The 21,723-nt window shown below is 30.3% G+C and overlaps 2 protein-coding genes across 2 annotated transcripts; both read right to left on the bottom strand.

The window, feature by feature from the left end:
* Positions 1–14,317: 14,317 nt before the first annotated feature.
* LOC107171868 (uncharacterized) lies at positions 14,318–14,812 on the bottom strand. The gene has a single exon (XM_015522125.1). The coding sequence runs from the start codon at positions 14,810–14,812 to the stop codon at positions 14,318–14,320; it is 495 nt and encodes a 164-aa protein (XP_015377611.1).
* A 3,634-nt stretch (positions 14,813–18,446) lies between these two features.
* Positions 18,447–19,111, bottom strand: LOC107171866 (ATP-dependent DNA helicase PIF1-like). Its single transcript, XM_015522124.1, has 2 exons — positions 18,926–19,111; positions 18,447–18,848 (listed from the first exon to the last, which is right to left on the bottom strand). Exons 1-2 carry the CDS (start codon positions 19,109–19,111, stop codon positions 18,447–18,449), a joined length of 588 nt encoding a protein of 195 aa, XP_015377610.1.
* Positions 19,112–21,723: the final 2,612 nt, after the last annotated feature.

Raw genomic sequence — 21,723 nt, 5'->3', positions numbered from 1 at the left:
ATCCGGCAACGACTGTTACCATTATTTTTCTGTACATGTATAAATTGTTCTTGGAAATGTCACTACCTATATAATACACCTAAATAAGACGTCTTGTATGGCGTGTCTTGGCGATGCGGGTTGCGATAACTGTTAAACATACTCATTACTCATAAGTTAATAATATTTTATAATTTTTAAATGACAAATAAATATTTTAAAAGAAAAAAAGTTCCAAATAGTTCGGCCACGGGCCCGGGGCCCATTGTTATGATTTACAGGGGGCCCGGGGGTTCTTTGCACCCCTAGCACCCCCGGTTGTTGCGGCACTGTGCACAAGTATTATTATTCTTGCGATTAGGAATTGCTATTATTATTATTATTATTATTATCGTCATAATTGCTGCGCGCTAGATTAGCAATAACTGGATAATCTACAAAGTTATGTCTCCACACACTGCTTCCCCCCCTCTATTCGAAAGTTCAGTTGCGACACAATAGCTGCCGGTCGGATTGCACCGTCGTTCGAGGAAGACGTGCCACTAGCGGTACCGACAGTGCAACCTGTACCCACATAATTGTGAATACCCCTAATTATGCGATACTGACCTGCCCCACTCACACAATACGACGTCCACAACCAGCGGCTGGACACCACCGAACATCGTCTCAAAGCATTTTTTTCTTTTTCTCTTCAAAACCGGTGAGTGGGCACAACGTCTGAACGATCACGGCTATCGACTCTACCACATCCGTCTCGCGTCTACGTTCATTACATTTTGTCCAAGACCGGCTAATCAACGATATGATGGGCTAAGGACACTACACGGGCCTAATGAGGACCAGAGTTCCGGTCAGCTACTATTTTCGGCAGCACGACGGGTGATGCCACCCGCTTGGGTGTTGGCGGTTACTCAGCCCACCCGTCCCGCTGTCAAAAGGGCCACAGCTCAACACGTCCGGTGTAACGTATCAACATAATATTCCCCCCCCCCCCCCAGGTCCTTCTCACTTATGGCTGTTATATTATATTTCTTTAATTATTATTTATAATTATTATTTTCGTTTCAATATCAGGCGGTAACCCAATGGTGGCCATATTATTATTACTCTTACATTATTATTAAGATCACCACAGGTGATGGCGGGCCTCGTGGGCCGACCTGGTATTATTACGCACTAGTCGTGTGTGCCCTATTCCTATAACTGCCGTGTGCCAAAACAATTATGATTTCAAAACTTTTTAAATATTGTAATCTTGTGTGCGGGAGCCACACCATACCATTTAACCATTATTATTGTCGTGTTTGTTGTTTAATATAAATTATTACTATTATTATTATTACCCTAAATTCAGTTTTTATTATCTATTTACTAAATGGCGTTTCATTACCCCATATAGGGTTAAAACCTACGAGTTCCGCCGCAACAATCTCAGGTTTGTTGTGCGGCGCGGCTCGTAGGTCACAGCTTGAGTGTTCCCCTCACGTTGTGGGTGGTGTGCGGGGCCCTCCGAAAGCTCCGTATTCTCACAATTTTTTTTTATAAGCATATAAAGTTCAAATTTTGACTAAATACGTAAAAATTACGGCAATATTCAAATTATCTTAGATAGAAATTCATAAAAGATTTCCTTTTTAAACCTAAGATTTGAAAATTTTTAATAATCTATAATATATCCTAGACAGATTAACCGTCTTTGCTCAGAATCGTTTTTTGTATACAATGATATAATATCATTGATTCAAATTTAATTCCATCCATTACAGTAACCCACTTGTAACCTACTGTACAGCAGAGCGACATACATGACTTACCCGCTTTTTTAATTATTATTTTGTAAACTTAGTGCAACCAATCAGTACTACAGCTGTTGAAATCTGTTACTGTTACAGTCAGTTATAGAAAAGAACCCATCTCTGTATATGTTATAGTGGCCATTGATTATCTTCTAAGTGAATATGAGTTTTATTGAAACAAATACTATTATGAACTAAGTATTTTAATTTTGTTCATATTAATTTGCTGTAATTAACTAATAAATCATGAATAACCTAATCTTAAATTGTTTATATCAATATAATACTTATACCGTAAACCTAAATTTAAATCATGTGGTTGCTTGACTTCTATCGTTTGATTTTTGTGAAATTCTACGAAATTAAATGTTTTTTAGGTCATATTAGGTCATCCATATAATAAAATTTGTGTGTATTGTGATCTAATAAATAATATATTTATTATTTTCTTTCTAGTTAATTCGACAGATGCAGAAAGTAAGTGAATATTGTAGTATTTTTTTATAATTTTAATTCTTAAATAAAATTTGTGTGATTTGTGTTTGATAACTTTTGTAAAGATTACCATTCTCAAATCTTTACTTACTTGATGTGTACTATTGTAGTTATGAATCCATTCAGTTAGGCTATTCACCTTATTCAACAATATTTTGACTCTTGATTCATGAACTATAAAAAAACTATGTTTCGTTTGATTTCAAATAAATCAATTAACTTTATATTTTAAAAGTGTTTATATGTATTAATCGATTCATGGACACTTCCCCATCTGCCATTTCCAATGACAATTTTTTTTTTACAAGCATTCAAAGTTTGAATTTTGACAACATATATAAAAATCACGAAAATTCGCAAAATATTTCAAACTAGAAATTCATAAAAATTTTTCTTTTTAAAACTAAGATTTGAAAATTTTTAATAATCTATAATATATCCTAGACAGATAAACCGTCTTCGCTCAGAATCGTTTTTCGTATACAATGATATAATATCATTGGATTCAAATTTAATTCCATCCATTAAAGTAACCCACTTGTAACCTACTGTACAGCAGAGCGACATACACGACTTACCAGCTTTTTTCTTTTTTTATAAATATCGATAAAAATGTATTTGTTCGGTAGAAAAGCTTGAAAATTTAATACAAGGCTTTTAACACATTGTTACAATAGAAGTTAAAAAATATTAAATATTCGTAGGCACGATTTTTTTTTATAAGCATTTGAAGTTCAAATTTTGACTAAATACGGAAAAATTACGGCAATGTTCAAATTATCTTAGATAGAAATTCATAAAAGTTTTTCTTTTTAATTCTAAGATTTGAATATTTAATGCAAGGCTCGTGACATATTTTTACAATATAAGTTGCAAAATAAAAGAAATTCACAATTTTTTTTTTACAAGCATTCAAAGTTTGAATTTTGACAACATATGTAAAAATCACGAAAATTTGCAAATTATTTCAAACTAGAAATTCACAAAAAATTTTCTTTTTCAATCTAAGATTTGAAAATGCTTAATAATCTATAATATATCCTAGACAGATAAACCGTCTTTGCTCAGAATTGGTTTTTGTATACAATGATATAATATCATTGATTCAAATTTAATTCCATCCATTACAGTAACCCACTTGTAACCTACTGTACAGCAGAGTGAAATACATGACTTACCCGCTTTTTTAATTATTATTTTGTAAACTTAGTGCAACCAATCAGTACTAAAGCTGTTGAAATCTGTTGCTGTTACAGTCAGTTATAGAAAAGAACCCATCTCTTTATATGTTATAGTGGCCATTGATTATCTTCTAATTGAATATGAGTTTTATTGAAACAAATACTATTATGAACTAAGTATTTTAATTTTGTTCATATTAATTTGCTGTAAATAACTAATAAATCATGAATAACCTAATCTTAAATTGTTTATATCAATATAATACTTATACCGTAAACCTAAATTTAAATCATGCGTTTTCTTGACTTCTATCGTTTGATTTTTGTGAAATTCTACGAAATTAAATGTTTTTTTGGTCATATTTGGTCATCCATATAATATAATTTATGTGTATTGTGATTTATTGAATAATATGTTTATTATTTTCTTTCTAATGAATTTGACAGAGGCAATAAGTAAGTGAATATTGTAGTATTTTTTTATAATTTTAATTCTTAAATTAAATTTGTGTGATTTGTGTTTGATAACTTTTGTAAAGATTACCATTCTCAAATCTTTACTTACTTGATGTGTACTATTGTAGTTATGAATCCATTCAGTTAGGCTATTCACCTTATTCAACAATATTTTGACTCTTGATTCATGAACTATAAAAAAAACTATGTTTCGTTTGATTTCAAATAAATCAATTAACTTTATATTTTAAAAGTGTTTATATGTATTAATTGATTCATGGACACTTCCCCATCTGCCATTTCCTCGTCACGCGTTTCCCCGTAACCACTTCCTCATAAGATATTTCCCCGTCCAATACGTTTCCCCGTTCGACAGATCCCCGTCTATTATAAGTATATTCATAAATATAAAATATAAGTAATAAAAAACAAAAAATTACTATAAAATATTTTAATGTCGTAGTTCTGAATTATGAGCGATTCCAATTATTCAGTAGGTACTCATTTAGATCACGTTCATCATTATGTAGACACGATATTTTCTATACGTCTAAATTTCACTATTTTATTGTTATATGTTTTCAACAAATATTTTTCGTATTATATTTTTATGAGGATTTGAAATTTAAATTTTTACAACATTGGATTTTCACTGGATTTCACATTTAGTGATTTTCTTATTTTGTTGTAACTCTAGAAGTCTAAAACAAATGACCGCAGATACTTGAAATTTCCACTGAATGTTTATATAGGCATTTTATATATTTGATAAAATTTTCAAAATATTTAGATTTGTTTTGAGCTCTTTACTGACATTTTAATTTTTCAACTTTTTTAGTTTTTTTTTAAATATCGATAAAAAATTATTTGTTCGGTAGAAAAGCTTAAAAATTTAATACAAGGCTTCTAACAACTTGTAACAATAGCAGATGAAAAATAAAATAAATTCGTGACAATTTTTTTTACAAGGATTCGAAGTTTGAATATTGACAACATACGTAAAAATCACGGAAATTCATAAATTATTTTATGCTAGAAATTCATAAAAAAATTTCCTTTAATATCTGAGATTTGAAAATTTAATACATGGCTCCTATCATATTTTTACAATAGCAATTGAAAAATAAAAGAAATGCGTAATCACAATTTTTTTTTACAAGCATTCAAAGTTTGAATTTTGACAACATATTATGTAAAAATCACGAAAATTCGCAAATTATTTCAAACTAGAAATTCATAAAAATTTTTCTTTTTAAATCTAAGATTTGAAAATTTTTAATAATCTATAATATATCCTAGACAAATAAACCTTCTTCGCTCAGAATCGTTTTTCGTATACAATGATATAATATCATTGGATTCAAATTTAATTCATCCATTACAGTAACCCACTTGTAACCTACTGTTCAGCTGAGCGACATCCACGACTTACCCGCCATTTTAGTACTTATATTTTATTAATTATACTACACATATTATTATATTTACACGATCTCGGTATGGTTTGAATATTTCAGAAATAAATACAATATGGACGGGGAAATGTCGTACAGGGAAACGTATTGGACGGGGAAATATCTTACGGGGAAGTGGTTACGGGGAAACGTGTGACGGGGAAATGTCAAACGGGGAAGTGACCAGATACTGTATTAATCAATCCGTATCTATGATATTACGGTAGGTCAACTAATAATATCCCATAAATAACAAATAATTATTATTTTCTTTTTTAGGTATTGTTGATCGTACGTGTAATATATTCAATTTAAATTATAATATGTAAAATGTATTTATAGCATGAGTTTAATTTTTCAACAATATTAAAAACAATTTTAATTTTATTAATTTTTATCGTACTTGTCTATGATTTATTTAGGTATTTAAATTTATTAAAAACTAATATCTATATATATATATATATATATATATATATATATATACTACTATATACAATGAAGTCGCTTTTTTTTGTTCGGGATAAACTCCGAAACTACTTATTCAATTGTCAAGCAATTTTTTTTAAATTAAAGAGGACATCACAGAGAAGGTTTAAGGCAAAAAAATAGTCCGATTAAGTTAATAAATAATTAGTTATTATTAATTAAAATAAACGTGTAAATTGTATACCTATATATTGTATACTACTAATAACTAAGGCAGGTATTGTGCGCTCGCGTCGCCTGGCAAATATATAAACATTGTTATTTTATTAACTGTTAATTGTTGGCTGGTTTAATCATTTAAAGGCGTAATTGATTGTACTACTTTCATTTTTAAAATGCTTAGACTAATGTTAAACATTGGTCGATCTCAGAATGATGCCAAAAGAATGCGTGTAGTACGTAGAGAATGACAGTCAAATAATGACGAAGTTGTTAACGACAGAGATTAATGGTCGAGAAAAGATTATTCTGCTATGAACTATGAGTTAACGGTGGATTTCAAAAATAACCCATCAGTTTTTATAGGAAATCCTACAATTACATAAAAATATCATAAATGCCCATAACGCTCACCCGAATAAGGTGAGCGTCAAAAAATAGAAATGAAATACAAAGAAAACAATGTGCAAAAAGATCAGACAATTGAAATGAAATAATTATTAAAATATTTTTCGCAAAACTTATAATATTAATAATTAAAAATTGAAATGCAATATTTCCCCAAAAATATTTTTCACAAAACTTATGAAATTAATAATTAAAAATTGAATTGCAATAATTATTAAAATATTTTTTATTTTTTTTACAAAACTTATGATATTAATAATTAAAATTGAAATGCAATAACTATTTAAAAGAAATTGATATACCTTAGTTAAAGGAATTGAAATGTATAATAAAACAATGGATACAACTATCAAAGATTTTAATAAATTACAAGAAAATGAAATGCAAAATGAAATAGAAAAATCAATATTAAATAATAAAATATTTGTTAAGTTTTGTAAATATGAATACTATATTACTAATAATAAAAATATTAAAATCATGAAATATAATCTAAATGCAATTCCTATTTTAAAGGAAATATTATAATCGTCGATAATGGACACAATATTTCTGGAAATGGAAAGCCTTATGCTTCTAAAATACTAGAATCACCAACTTGGCTCGAAATTTGTAAGATAGCTAATGATTTAATAATTACAACAGGTACTTTTTTATTCAAATATCTTCATGATATTTGTGTTTTTCAAGATTTAGGAAATATTAAAATTTGTTGTCTTGACATGGGAGGTAAAGATTCCGATCACAAATTGCTTAGAATATAACTAAATAATCGTCATTTTTTTAATAGAAATATTTCTAATATAAATATCTTAATATATTATATTTAAATAATTTTTTTATAATTGTCAATAAATTCTAAACATAAATGTCCACATATAGGAGGATCATTATAGTTTTGAAACTTGTCATTGTTATACCACAGATTATCATCACCTAAATAATTTAAAATTTCAGGAGGAGGAGTACTCGAAAATGAATCAAAATATATTTTATTTTTTTTTATTTTTTTCCATGCAACCCAATGAGAACCATTTTGAGTAGAATTATTTAAATTAAATATCCCACATTCATTTAACCAAGGTTTTTCAGGTAATTCATTTATCATGAAACAACCTCTAAAATTTTTTATATTATTTCCAAATTTTATTATATTAAAATTACTTAACGGTTCAGTATTTATATTTTTTACTTTACTCCAAAAAGTTGTATAACAACCTGGATAATTTTTAATGTTTTTTCTAAATGTTGATATATCGAAATTAATCATTTTTTCAATTTTTTTTTTTATTTGTCTTCCATCCAGAACCTTTATTTTTTTCCATTTCCTTTTTGTGTCGAATTATTTCCTCTTCTATTTTTTTCATATGTTTACTATCTTTATAACTATCATACAATGCAATAAAAGCTGGAGTAGCTACTGCTGCAGCTTCTAGAAAAGGTAAAATTAATGGTAAAAATCCACCTTTAATTTGCTTCGGTGTAATCTCCAACCTTACTCCAGAATTTTTTTCTTGGCATTTTTTAATTTATCTATTTGATTTTGATCTAAATAATATTTATTTTCTCCTTTATATATTTTATCACTAGCAATATGAATTGTTGCATTATAATTTTTTTTATGAGCTTCAGCCAACTTTTTTTTATGGTTTTCAGTTAATTTAAAATGCATTTTATTATACAAAATATTTATTTAAAAAATACTAAATTTTATTAAAATATTAAATTCATTCCTAAATATCTTTTTGTTTTCATTACATTTGCAGTTGTCAAAGCAGCAATTTTTTCATTCAAAGAACTATCAGAAGCATAAAATCTTTCCATTGCTTTTTGTTGTAAATTTTTATCAGCGATATGTCTTGTTTTATTATCTTTATGATCTTTATAAAAATAATCATGTTCTCTTACATATTCGTCTAACTTGTTAAACGGGGGAATATTTTCATCTAAATTTGTAAATGGTCCTAGATAATTATATCCAGTCCAATGTATCGGAGGTAATTTTGAACAATTTAAAAAATCATTAAAAAACCCTGAACCTTTTATAATATCCTTTGGTAAATGTGAAATATACGACATTAAATATTCTACACCTTTAACGGGAATATCAATTATCTTTTCTATTTTTTTAATACAAAAATTAAGAATTTCAAGTTTTTCATCATGATAAGTGTTTTTCCCCGATCTTTCTGCAGGTGATATAATATGTAGTCTGTCAATTAATTGTTTAATATTATATTCTAACTTATTTGTTGATTCTTTTGGTAAATTTAACAAAGATTGTAGTAAATATTCAACACCTTTTTTGGGAGTATCAATCAGTGTTTCCATGTTTCGTTTAAAAAAATGAACAATACCAAGTTTTTCATTATGAAAACCATAATTTCCCGCTATTTCTTCTGCTAATATAAAATATAGTCTGTCAATTATTTTTATTATATTATCAATATAAATAAATTCAATAGGATTATTTGTATATTTTATTAAACCTTCTCCTTTGGGTAAACTTTGTGATTCTTTCAGTGTTGGTGATTTATCTTTTTTTGATGTTTTTGGTTTACTTTCTTTAGTTTTTATTGATGTTAGTTTAATTTTTTCCCAAATAGGTTTAATCATTTCATTATATTTAGCACTTCCACTTGATTTAGGTTTTCCTGTGTTAATATCATTATTTTGGTATATTGAATCTGTTTCAATTAATATTTTTCATAATTTTCAAAATCTTCTTTTGTATAAAATTCTGATTTTGTAACATCTGTATGAGTTAATAATCTCCACATACCTGGGGTTAGTATATGTTTTTTTCCATTAAAAATGATATCATCAAAGTCAAATATTATAGGGTATTTTCCGATCATGAATTCATCAGTTTTACTACTATGATATAATCCAAATGGATTAATACCTCTAGCTTCATTTGATAAAGTTGGTAAATATTTTTACGCATTTTCACCTAATATTATTATATTTTTAGGCTTAGGAGATTCATTTGTTGTTATTCGTGGAGAACTTTTAGGTGTTTTCATAATATCTTGATATTCTGTTAGTCGTAATAATTCTGGATTACGAGGTTTATAAGGAGTTGTATAAGTAGGTTTATAAGGAGTAGGTATTATCATTTTTTGAATATCATTATCAGTTTTAATAGCAACCTCTTTAACATCATTAACAGATGATTCAACATTTGATAAGGCTTTTAATATTGGTTCATAATGTTTTACTTTTTCTTCTGATGTATATTTATCGTTTAAAACTGTTTTTCTATAGTTATTTTGTAAATTTTTTTTAAGATTAATTATTTTTTGGATTTCTTTTGGTGTATATTCAACGTGTGCCTGAATAGGACACGCGTAAGTATTGTCACCTTCATCTTCATCTTTTTTTTATAAAATTTAACTTTTTTTCGGATTGTTCTAAATCTGTTTTTTAAAAGTTTTTTTGTAAATTTTGTCTAAGATGAATAATATGTTTCATTTTTTCTGTTTCGTTTTCTATGTTATTTCCTACCTTGGAATTGTTTTGGTCTTCAAATGTTATTTTTTTTTTAAATTCATTTTGAATTTGTTTGATATCCATTTATTACATAAAAAATAATTTTCATCGTTCATCATACTTAAAATATCATTACCTTTATTGTCATAGATAAAATTTTTTATTATGTCTATTGTTATGAAACCATATGTTTTTATTTTATTTTTTTTATCATATGTTTTACAATAAGTTCTAAAAATGTCTTTAAATTTGTCTAATGGTATAATTTTGCTAATAAAATCGGACCATATTTTTTCAATATAATAATTTGACTGATTAAAAACAATTATAACAGTTAAATTATTTCTTATTGTTTTTATATCTACTAAAGTATAGCTTTGTGTTAAATAAATAACACTAATATTCTTTGATCTCGATCTTATAAAATATTCCATTATCAACTTTTGATCTTCTAAAAAAAAATCATCAATAACCACTACACTATTAGGTTCACAATCATCAACAGATATTATATCACCATCAGAAAAATGAATGTTTATAGAAGATATTCCATCAAATATTTTTTTAAATTTTTTATAAACTGGCTGATCAATATTTTTTTTTAAAATATATAGATTTTTATATGGAATCCAATAACTTATAATCATATTATACAACAAAGTTGTTTTACCACAGCCAGATGCTCCTACCACTAAAACTCGTGAAGGTATTTCAAATAAAGATTTTTCTTTACTATCATCTTCAATATATTTTTTTACCATTAATTTATTCATTTAAATAAAAAAAAATATATATATTTGCTATTATAAATAATAATGTATAATATTTTTAAAAAATACGATCAATATTTTGAAAGATCTCGATATAAAACTTTTTTACCTGTGAATAATTCACAACTTAATACACCTAATAAAACTACAATTTTTAGAATAGATAATATGGATGATTTTCTGAGCATTAAAGATGCAAAGTTTTATATTTATGGTAGATATTTGCAAAAAGTTGGAAAAGATTATCCTAAAGAATCAAAAATACAACTAATTGATGGTGTGTTAGATTTTTCTGTGGATCCAAACGGACCAATTATAAACTCAGGATTTTCAAGCAAATATAAAGGTGGAGGTCGTTTTAATTTTATGGGTAAATTATCACAATTCGGATTAGGATGGTTTAAAGACCAAATATATCCTGTTTTCCTAGGTGATATGGAAATAATTTTTACGAGAAATACAGATGATGATGCATTGTTAAAAAAACTTGTTATAGGAACAGAAGATGGAAAAATTATTATTGATGAATTTACACTTAGAATTCCAATTTTAGAATTCAATCCTATGTATAAAGTCTTATTGTTAAATGATTTAAAAACAATTTCTCAAGAAAAAAAATATATTTAAATCATGGCAATGTATTGAAGAAAGAAATATATCAGGAAAAACTATAAAACTCGATTTAACAACTCAATATCGAAGTCTTAATAGTCCTTTGTTTGCCGGTGTGGTATTTCAAACAAACACGTTAAATACTCAAGAACATGATCATTGTGAATTTGATCATTGTAAAGTGAAAAATTTTAGGTTTGAAATAAATGGAAGACGTTATCCTGAAGAAACTCAAGATCTAGATTTTAAGAATGAAAAATATTGTGAGGCTTATGATAGTATGATGGATTATAAAAAAAACTTTTCATAAAACTCATCAAGAACTTCCTTTGATGTATAATGATCCAAACGATTTTAAAACATTTAGAACAATATATCTTGTAAACATGACTAGACAACCAACAAATATTTCTGCAACTAAACAAAATATTATTTTACATGTGGATTTCAATGAAGATTTACCTAAAAGTACAATTTGCTATGTATTTTTCGTTAGAAATGATGAATTTTTATTTGATATTGAAAAAGGAACAATTGAAGAATCTTTTACTGATTAAATTAGATAATAGATTTACACTTCTTTTAAGAGAATTATTTTCATGTCTTTCTGATAACAATAATAGTACTCCACCTATTTCTGGAATAAATTTTTGTGTTTTCAATAGAAATATTTCTATTGAAAAATAATTTTAATATTTATTTTGTTTTTCTTCAATTATATCAAGATAAACAATAAAATCATCACCAAAATTAACAATATCACCATTTTGATCAAGAATATATATATTTATCTTTTGAATTGTTCTTAAATTTACTTGTCTGTACATTATTGGATTACATCTTATACAAAGATTATTTGAATCATAATAAAAAACAAACAAAAGTTCCTCTTCGATAACTTTTTCATCAATAGATGAAACAGACTTTTCAATTATGTTGCGATGCACTTCTAATAATTGTTTATTTATATTATTATCTAATTTTTCAGAATCTCCTACATGTTTATATAAAAAATTATTATCAATCCCTAAACTTAATTTTAAATTTTCGTCTATCAAACAAGTATTTTTTGAAGTTAATTTAATAAAATTATTATCATTTAGTAATTTGATATTTGAAGGTAATAAACTATTCAATTGATCAATTGAATAGTTACCTTCAATTTCAGTTTTATATATTTTATCAGATTTTTTTGTTTGGCTAAATATAACAACGTTTATATTTTTAAAAAAACATTGTGTATAAAAAATTGGTTTGTTTGATCCTGTTATTTTATATTCAATATCAGGAGCTAGTTTCCATGAACCGGGCCATACCTTATTTATAGGGATTAAATATTCCATATAATCAAAACCTAAACAATTTGATAAATATTCATCAAAACTTAGACCGATTGAGGTTGTAATATTTAAAAAATCATCACTTAATTCAAGACTTATTTTAGGAAAATCATAACAATTCATTAAATTTTCAATTTCATTTATTGTGTGTATTCCTATTGGAATTTCAATCTTCGGTATTTCACAATTTCTACCTAATCTAATTGTACATTCTTGATCTATATTTATATATTTTTCTTCAGAAGTAGGACAATACATTAAAGTATTACCAACTAATGAAAAATCAAATTCTGTATTTTCAAATCCTAAATTTTTTTTAAATTTTTCATCTAATTTATAATAACAAGGAGATTCAATTTGAATTTTTTTATTATTATAATATATAAATACCGGTTCAATTAATTTATTTAAATATGACATGCTATATATACCTCTTTTTATATATATTTCTCTATGTTCAATTTCTATTTTACAATCTGATTCAATAATAATCAAATTTAAACTTTTTAAATACATTGATTCTAGACCTATTTTAAATTTATTATTATCATTGAATTCTGGTTGTGGTAAATGAATATAACCATTTTTTTTTACTTTTATAAATACCATTTAAAAAAGTTTTTTTTTTTTTCACCAAGACATATGTAAATATGTATACCATTGTAAATTTACAACATCACCTGAAATTGAACATCCCGTCACCAATAAATCTATAAATCAAAATATTTCAAATAATACAGACAAATTTTTATTAGCTAAAGAAATTCATAAACCAGCCAGATTAAGATTTCCTAAAAGAAGGATTATCATGGGCTGCTGATTTAGTTATAATGAGAAATTATTCAAATGAAAATGAAGGTTATTGTTATAGAATTACTGTTATAGATACTTTTTCAAAATTTGCATGGGTATTTCCACTCAAAAATAAAGATGGTATTAGTGTTTCAAAAGCATTTGAAAAAATAATAAAACAAGCTAAATCACAAAAACATCAACCACCAAAATTACTACATGTTGATAAAGGCTTGGATTTTGTAAATAAACATTTTAAACAAACTTTGGAAAAATATAATATTCATATGTATCTTACACAAAACGAAGAAAAATCTGCAATTATTGAACGTTTTAATAGAACATTAAACGGAAAAATGAGAATATATTTTGAAGTTCAAAATTCTAAAAAATGGATTAAAATTTTACAAACATTATTAGATGAATATAATTTCAATGATATACATAGAGCTATCGGTATGAAACCTTGTGAAGTAAATAAATCTAACAAAAACAATGTTCTACACAAATTATTTTCTACAAAATATCAAAACTAAATCAAAAATTAAATTTAGTGTAGGCGATAGAGTAAGAATAAAAGCTTTTAAAAAAAATTTGGTAATAAAGATAGTAATAATTGGACAAGAGAAATATTTATAGTTAATGCAATTTTAAACACAAATCATATAACCTATAAAATTATAGATTTAAATCTAAAGAGGTCTAAAGAGGTCGAAGGGAGTTTTTATAACGAAGAAATGCAAAAATATGGAATATAATAAAGAATGGATGGATTAAATAAAATTGTACCCATAGTTAAAGAAATTGATAACAATAATAAAATGAATATCAAAAATTGTGATAAATGTAACTTAACACTTGATAGCAAAAATTGGGCTGCTCATTTGAAATCTATTCGTTATCAATATCATCAAGCCATATGGTCCTTAGACTCTTTCTTTGAACTAGTGCTTTTTCGCATATTTCATTAAACCATGGCTTCTTTATTTTTTTCGGTTTACCCAAAACTGATTCCGATATTGTCTTTATTGAATCTCTCACTTTTTTCCATCTTTCGTCAATTGACCTTATACTATCAAAATGAATGGTTCTCAACTGTTCATTTAGTCTGTTTTTAAAACCCCGACTCTTCTCTTCGGACGCTAACTTTGATACATCATATCTGTCCAGAATATTCCCAGTAGATCGAGCGGGATTTTTAAGTTTTACTTTAATTTTTCCTTTAACAAGAAAGTGATCGGAGTCACTATCTGCCCCTCTTACAGTCCGAACATCTTGAATACAGTTGCTGAATCTCAGGTTTATTAGTATATGATCAATTTGGTTTATATATTTTCCATCCGGTGAGCTCCAGGTACCTTTATGTATCGTTTTATGTGGAAACATTGTGGTTTTAACTACTAGACCTCTTTCAGTTGCCAAGTCAATTAGTCTTAGTCCGTTGTCATTACTTGTGTTATGTAAGCTATGGCTACTGTAGTGATCACGTCGCCTACAGGTATCAGTAGTCAAGGATGATGGTTGGAAGGTGACTCTTGAGTTAATTATACAACGTAGAATTCTTCTTAATTAGATTAATTGTCTATTTATTGTGGTAAACCATATATTTATTTATAACATGAAAGCTGAATGTAAGTTAAGTATTCTGAATGATAGAATAAATTCGGTTTGATTCGAATATTTTCTAAGTTCAAAATATTGTTTATAAGAAATTTTCTAAGTCCAATGAATTAAATTAAACAACAGACTGGCGTGAAGGTGCTCTGGCTAGTCTGGTCAAGTCGCGTCTGAATACAGGCCGTTTCGGGGTCCCTTATATAGTGCTACCCTCTACTCCCCATAGTCTACTTGCTCTTGTCGCTGTTCTCACGGATGTGGTAAAGTTATCTAGATTGACGGAAATGCCACTCGCCCACGTACGAGCTAAATGCGTATCCCATGCGGCTACAGACTTCGATAATTTATATTATTATTAACATTATTATTATGTAAAAATATACATTATAATAATACATTATGACATTGTTTCTTGTAACTTTTGTAATGATGCATAACCCCACATCCTGTGCACACCTATCAAGATCTTTTATAGTCGTCTAACCACATGATTTCGTGTTGCCCTAACGTTAATGATTTCCACGAAATGCTTTCTCTCTTATAATTACAAAGTTGGTCGCATCCTACCCTATCTTGGTTCGGCTGGTACCTAGTTGACCGTGAACTAGACAATGCGGGACGCTAGTCTATAGCACTACCAATAACTGGTCTGAATGTGGTCTCTTTCCCAATTTTCGCATTCATATCACCAAGTAAAATTTGAATTATTCTCCTTGGTATTGTGTTTAGCGTGGCCATAACATTTTCGTAAAAGAGGTCCTTTTCCTCTTGTCGTTTGTCTTCTGTAGGTGCATGTAAGTTAACGAAACTAATATCAAACCATTGTGTCGTCATAGTTAGGATTGATATTCTAGGGTTTACATCTCTGAAGTCCTTTATAGCTGGTATTAGGCTCTTATGTTGACGCGGCTTCGGCGGCATCGATGACGGTGGTGATCCGCGGAAGACCGGTCGCTAATGTGTGGTGATGAGGTGAGTGTGACGGTGTAAAAATAACACAAGAAAAGAACAAACAACACAGTTGGTCACTACTACGTTTATTGCGTTAAGATAGAGTAATAATAATAATAATAATGTCCGTCTGATTGACGAGCAAAGTGTCGGCGGGTATTCGTCGATGCGTATCGCACGGAGATCGATGAACGAGCGAGAGCCCGGCGGCGGCCGGTACTCGTCCGGCGCGACTTGTCTTCCCGTCCCGCCTAGCCTTTGGGGCGTGGATGGAGAGTTGACGGTGCCGCGTCGTTGTCACCCGTGGTGGTGGTTGATTAAGTCGTAGACCGGTCGCAACGGTGCCTGTACTTTGTACTGGCTGCCGCTGCGTACCGTGTCAATGTACTGCAAAGCCTGTACCGAATTGTCTTTGGTCATTACACTTCCCATAGAACACTGTCGTGTCTTGAATATCCACTGATCCTGAATCATTCCATCTAATTTCCTGTAGAGCCACCACTTTAAGTCTATATCTTTCAATTTCAGATACTACACCCTGTGCAGCTCCCGTCTTAAAAAGAGTGCGAACGTTCCATGTACCAAAAAGTAAAGCATTTTTTCAGTTTCCAGTCGTTTTTCCATTATCTCCACTTATCCGAGGCAAATTTGTATGTACCTGAACACAAAGTTTTTTTACAAGGCAGGGTTGTTAGCCCTGGGCCTCACCCCCAACCTGGAGGACCAGTCCACACCACCTAGTTAAAGGCAGTGTTGGACTATTGCGATGCACTGTCAAGGGCACGCCACCTTCCCTACGCCAAGAATAAAATACAATTTATAATATATAATAGTAGAGCATGTAGTTTATTATAATACAATACAGCTTAATATCGGTATGATTAATTTTACAATCTAATATTCAACAATGTGAGCAAATTGTATATTTTTTTTGTGACAATAGAGAGAACAAAATAACGTTTTAGTATTCGTACATTTTTATCGAACAGACATTGTAGAATATAATTTACAGATCAGGCGGTTTTCACCCGATTTTTCTTCAACGATCCCCAAAAATTATCTAATAAATCCCAATCGCTACCAGGAACTGCTGTGAACGTTGCTGATTAAATCATTTTTAATGATGGAAAATAAGTCATAGTAAAATAATAGACCTTATACTCGTAGACAGAGCATCCAGTAGTATGCGGGTTGGTGGTGTGGTTATTCCTAGCATGCCTGCAGTAATGCCATTTATTTCGACCTAACCTAACCTAACATTTTTATTCACATTTGCCATATAACATTATATGGTGATATTATAACAAATCAAAATAACTAAGTAATAATAATAATAATAACACAGTTAAATAATATTAAAGTCTATTGATATATTCTCCGACGATGCATATACTAGAATACTACGATACAATAAATTTTACTATTGCAGCAAACCTTGTTATGTTTTTGGGCATGCGCAGAAGATAATTCCACAAATGTGCAATGCACCCTAATTTTCCTGCGAGAACTACCATCATGCTCCGTTTATGAGTAAAAATAGTATCTACCTTCATAATTTTCAGGGTTACGTGGCCCAACAACATAATTTAATATGTTTGATTAAATAATGGTGACTAAATACATGCTTATGGCGTATTAAATATTGAAGTAGCTAAATTAAGGATAGTTAAAATAAGTACAATTAAATTGCATTGAAAAAAGTTACCTCGCTATGTTAAAAAATAAAAAATAATTTTTTTTTAAAAACACACTTTCCTATAAAACCATATTTAAAAAATAATATAAATATATATATTAAATTGAACTAAAAAATATTTTAAAAATTGCACTAAAAAGACAAAAATAATTTTCGGTACTTAAAAATAATGAAAAATTTAAAAGTGTGTGGGGCATCATACAAAACATTTAAAGCCGAGCCAAGTCTCACATACACTTCTTTGTTCAAACCTGTTTATAAGATAGTGACTGAGTGTATATGTCAAGTGTAAGAGCACCACACACTTTTAAATTTTTCATCAGTAAATTTTTCATTATTTTTAAGTACCAGAAATTATTTTTGTCTTTTTAGTGCAATTTTTAAAATATTTTTTAGTTCAATTTAATATATATATATTTATATTTTTTTAAATATAGTTTTATAGGAAAATGTGTTTTTAAAAAAATTTTATTTTTTATTTTTTTATTTTCTACTTTTTAGTTGAAAGTAATTTTTTTTTTATTAAACGTTTAAAAAAGATTTATGAAACAAATTTCTGATATTTAATAAAACGAATCAAACTACTAATGATTATGATTGACGATGTTGTCTCATTCTTTCGATTTCATCCGAAGCGTCAACGTTACAGGATGTCTTTCCCGTTATTTTTGAAGCGTCCAATTCTTCGATACGAAATCCATCGAGGCTACGAACTCTGCTAATGATGACGTACGCTTGACCTTGTACTAATAGTTTCTATCCCAAGTAAACGACAGCATAATTGACTGAGGTGCCCTGCATTTTATGGGCTGTCGAAGCACATGATAATATTAAAGGCAGCATACGGCGCTCGGCAGTTCCGTAACTGAATTTTGCAGGAAATTGTATTGATTTTGGCTTGATCAGGTGGATCCCATCCACGCCAAAATTCACCATTACGCCCGGTATGTCCTGCTTGTAGATCTGACCTCTGCGGAAGCCACCAGCCAATTTCAGTTCCGTTACGATACCTATTGCTTCATTGACCAAGCCTTTTTGTACATCGATGTTAGATCGCATCATCACTTTTGCTCCCACAAATATTACCAGCTCTCTCGGCAATCCTCCGGTCTTGTTGATGTCATCCGATATGACGGTGTCGATTGAATTTTTAGCGGCCTAGTGGCATCGACCAAAGAATCTTGAGCTCGAATGGTAAACATTTTGACATTTTTTTCTAGAAAGTATTGCAGTACTTTATTATTGTGGGCCTCCACTTGCTTGTTGGTCGGGTAAATGCGCATAGCCTTCTCTACAGAGAATTCCCCGTCCATCTCTGTACTAACCCGACTCATCAACACGGACATGTGACTTGTCGCTAGCTCCCCAATCCACAGCGCATTGAGGACGTCAATGAAAGTTGTATCACCTTGCTGTCTCATATTTTACGTCAGCTCAATCAAAGTAAATAATTCCCACAAATGTGTAGCCGGTATCATGTGTCTGGGCTGACGGAAAACTGGTTGTCCCTTCACTGGCGGTATCTGTATCAGATCGTCAAACAGCAATACATTAATTCCTCCGAACATTTCCTTGGGACTCTTTAATTGCCGCAGTCAAGACTTGATCATGCACAGAATTTCGTATGGCACCATAGAAATTTCGTTAATGAAAATAAACTCAACATCTTTCCATTCTAACCGCATGTGTTGAAGATATCGACCAAACAGTAGTGGCAAATAGGAAAGTTTTACCTGTTCCTGCCTGACCGGTTATAAACAGGTGGAACCGATTGTTACTTCCTTCCATCTGATCGGAAATACTCCTCGTGGGAAATACTCCTTCAAGGTTTTTTGTTGTCCAATATTCATTTAATTTCATCGGCACGTTGTTGCGAATGTTGCTGACGATCACACAGTAAGCGAGCTTCTCTTTCTGCCAGGCTTTCATTGGCACGATGTTGTACGATTGATTGTCGTATAGTCTCCAAGCGAGCTTCTTGTTCTTCCAGGCTCTCATTTACACGTTGCAGTGAAGTTGATCGAGTTATAATCGTTGTTGGCGCTGCTCTGTTGTTTTGGTACTTCTCCTTTGCCTCATATATTGGCTGTAAGCATCGAGTCTGATTCGTTTAACAATACGATCTTCATTATCCCTGTTTATTACGAGCTTTCTCCAGTCGTCGTTTGCGTTGAGTGGCCGTCTCACTCATTTTTTCGGATAATTCTCCAGTGTACTGTAAACCTAAAGTTGATGGCAGCGAACTCGACGAACAGCGACGGTGATACGAGCGCGCGCGATGAAAAATTTAAAAGTAAAGTTAAAAAATTTAAACATAAAGTTGATAATATATTTTTATATTTTTGGTAGATAGTAGTTGTTATGGTTAGGTTATTATATTATTATATTACTAGCTGCCCGTGTGCCTCGATTCCGGGCGTTGTGGAAGCCGCCTTCGGCGCCTTCGTGGTGCTAAAGCGAAAATCGTTTCACCGGGAATTCAAAAAGAAATTAAGCCATACCGAAAACTGTGACTTTGAGTGTCTAGCGGTCTTTCTTCTTCTGGTGTAATACACTAATACCGTGTCCTGTCGCATGCCCGGTTCTGTTTTGACTGTATAAGCAATTAGGAAATGCGAATAATTGTAATCGAATGTCTAGCTATCAATCATCACTGTATGCAAATCTTTGCAAGATATGGCATCCACGTATGGCGGATTGCAGCATGTCCCGTCGCATGCAAGATGTAAGTGAAAATCGTGGGCCTGTGGCTTTTGAGTGAGTACTGAGTACCGATTTCGGTGCAAGTCTTTTGTGATAAGGATTATAGGGAACAAATGCAGTTTACAAAATTATCAAGTATAGTGGCTCCCTTCGCCTGCCGGCTCCGGTCGCCAAACTCGAGGTCCTCCGGACCTCGAGTTAGATGGGGGCTCGGCCCCCAAACCCCCCGGGGCTAAAATAGCTAACCTAACCGGGGAGGGGGTTGGCGACCCCTACGGGGTCGCGGGGGGGGCGAGCATCCCTGCCCTTCGGGCAGACGTGTAACCTAACTTCACCGCCCTTATCCCTTAACTTAACCTAACCGGCCGTCTGTTAAAGTATTATTATATAGTGGCTACCTCGTGATCGATCCTAGTAATCATCAAACAGTAATATTTAATACGAAAATAAAACATTATCAGTTCTATTACCTTTTGAAAGTCGTTAATTATAATAAACTGTAACTTTCAAAATAATGATTTGCGAGAATTTTTGAATAAGACTTTTGTGTTCAGTGCTTTAAACACACACACATTTTGGAGGGGAAAAATCGAAAACATCGCGTGGGAACTAAACTGCATTTAAACAGATTGAAAATTTTGTTACGTTTGTCTGCTGCTTTTGGTTGTCAAAAATTGTAGAGCGATAGCTGTATTTGATTGTCTAGTTATCAGTCATCAAATCACTTAAGTAGGCAATCCGACTGCGATGGATTGCGGACCCCGTTACGTGCGTAGGTATAAGTGAAGGAAGGAAATAAAGTTTATGGTCAATATATATATTATGTACCTACCTAATAATAATGATAAAATCCGCGCGAAAACACGAAAAGTGATAGCGGTAAGAGGGAGAAAAGAGAGCGACGTCGCGAATATAGTCGTGGTGGTCAAGTGAAAATCGATTCACCGGAAATTCAAAAATTTAAGTCATACCGAAAACTGTGACTTTGAGTGTCTAACGGTCTTTCCTCATCTGGTGTAATGCCGTGTCCTGCTGCATGCCCAGTTCTTTTTTGAATGTATATACAATAAGGAAATACGAATAATTCAAATAATTGTAATCGAATGTCTAGCTATCAATCATCACTGTATGCAAATCTGTGCGGGATAGAACATCCGCGTATGGATTGGATGCATGTAACGTCGCATGCCCGGTTCTTTTGTGCGTGCAAAATGAATAAACGCATAACGTAAAGTATAATTGTGTGTCTAGCTTTCAGTTCTCAACCGGTAAAAATTAATACGTGTGCTGGGCATACCTCCTAACGTCGATAGTTTGATATTGTATTATT

This window comes from Diuraphis noxia, unplaced genomic scaffold (genome assembly GCF_037042655.1).
Source record: "Diuraphis noxia isolate RWA-SAM2 unplaced genomic scaffold, SU_Dnox_SAM2 contig0011, whole genome shotgun sequence".
Taxonomy (NCBI): domain Eukaryota; kingdom Metazoa; phylum Arthropoda; class Insecta; order Hemiptera; family Aphididae; genus Diuraphis; species Diuraphis noxia.
Note: the sequence above shows the minus strand (reverse complement) of the source record. Positions and strands in the feature narration are given on the sequence as shown.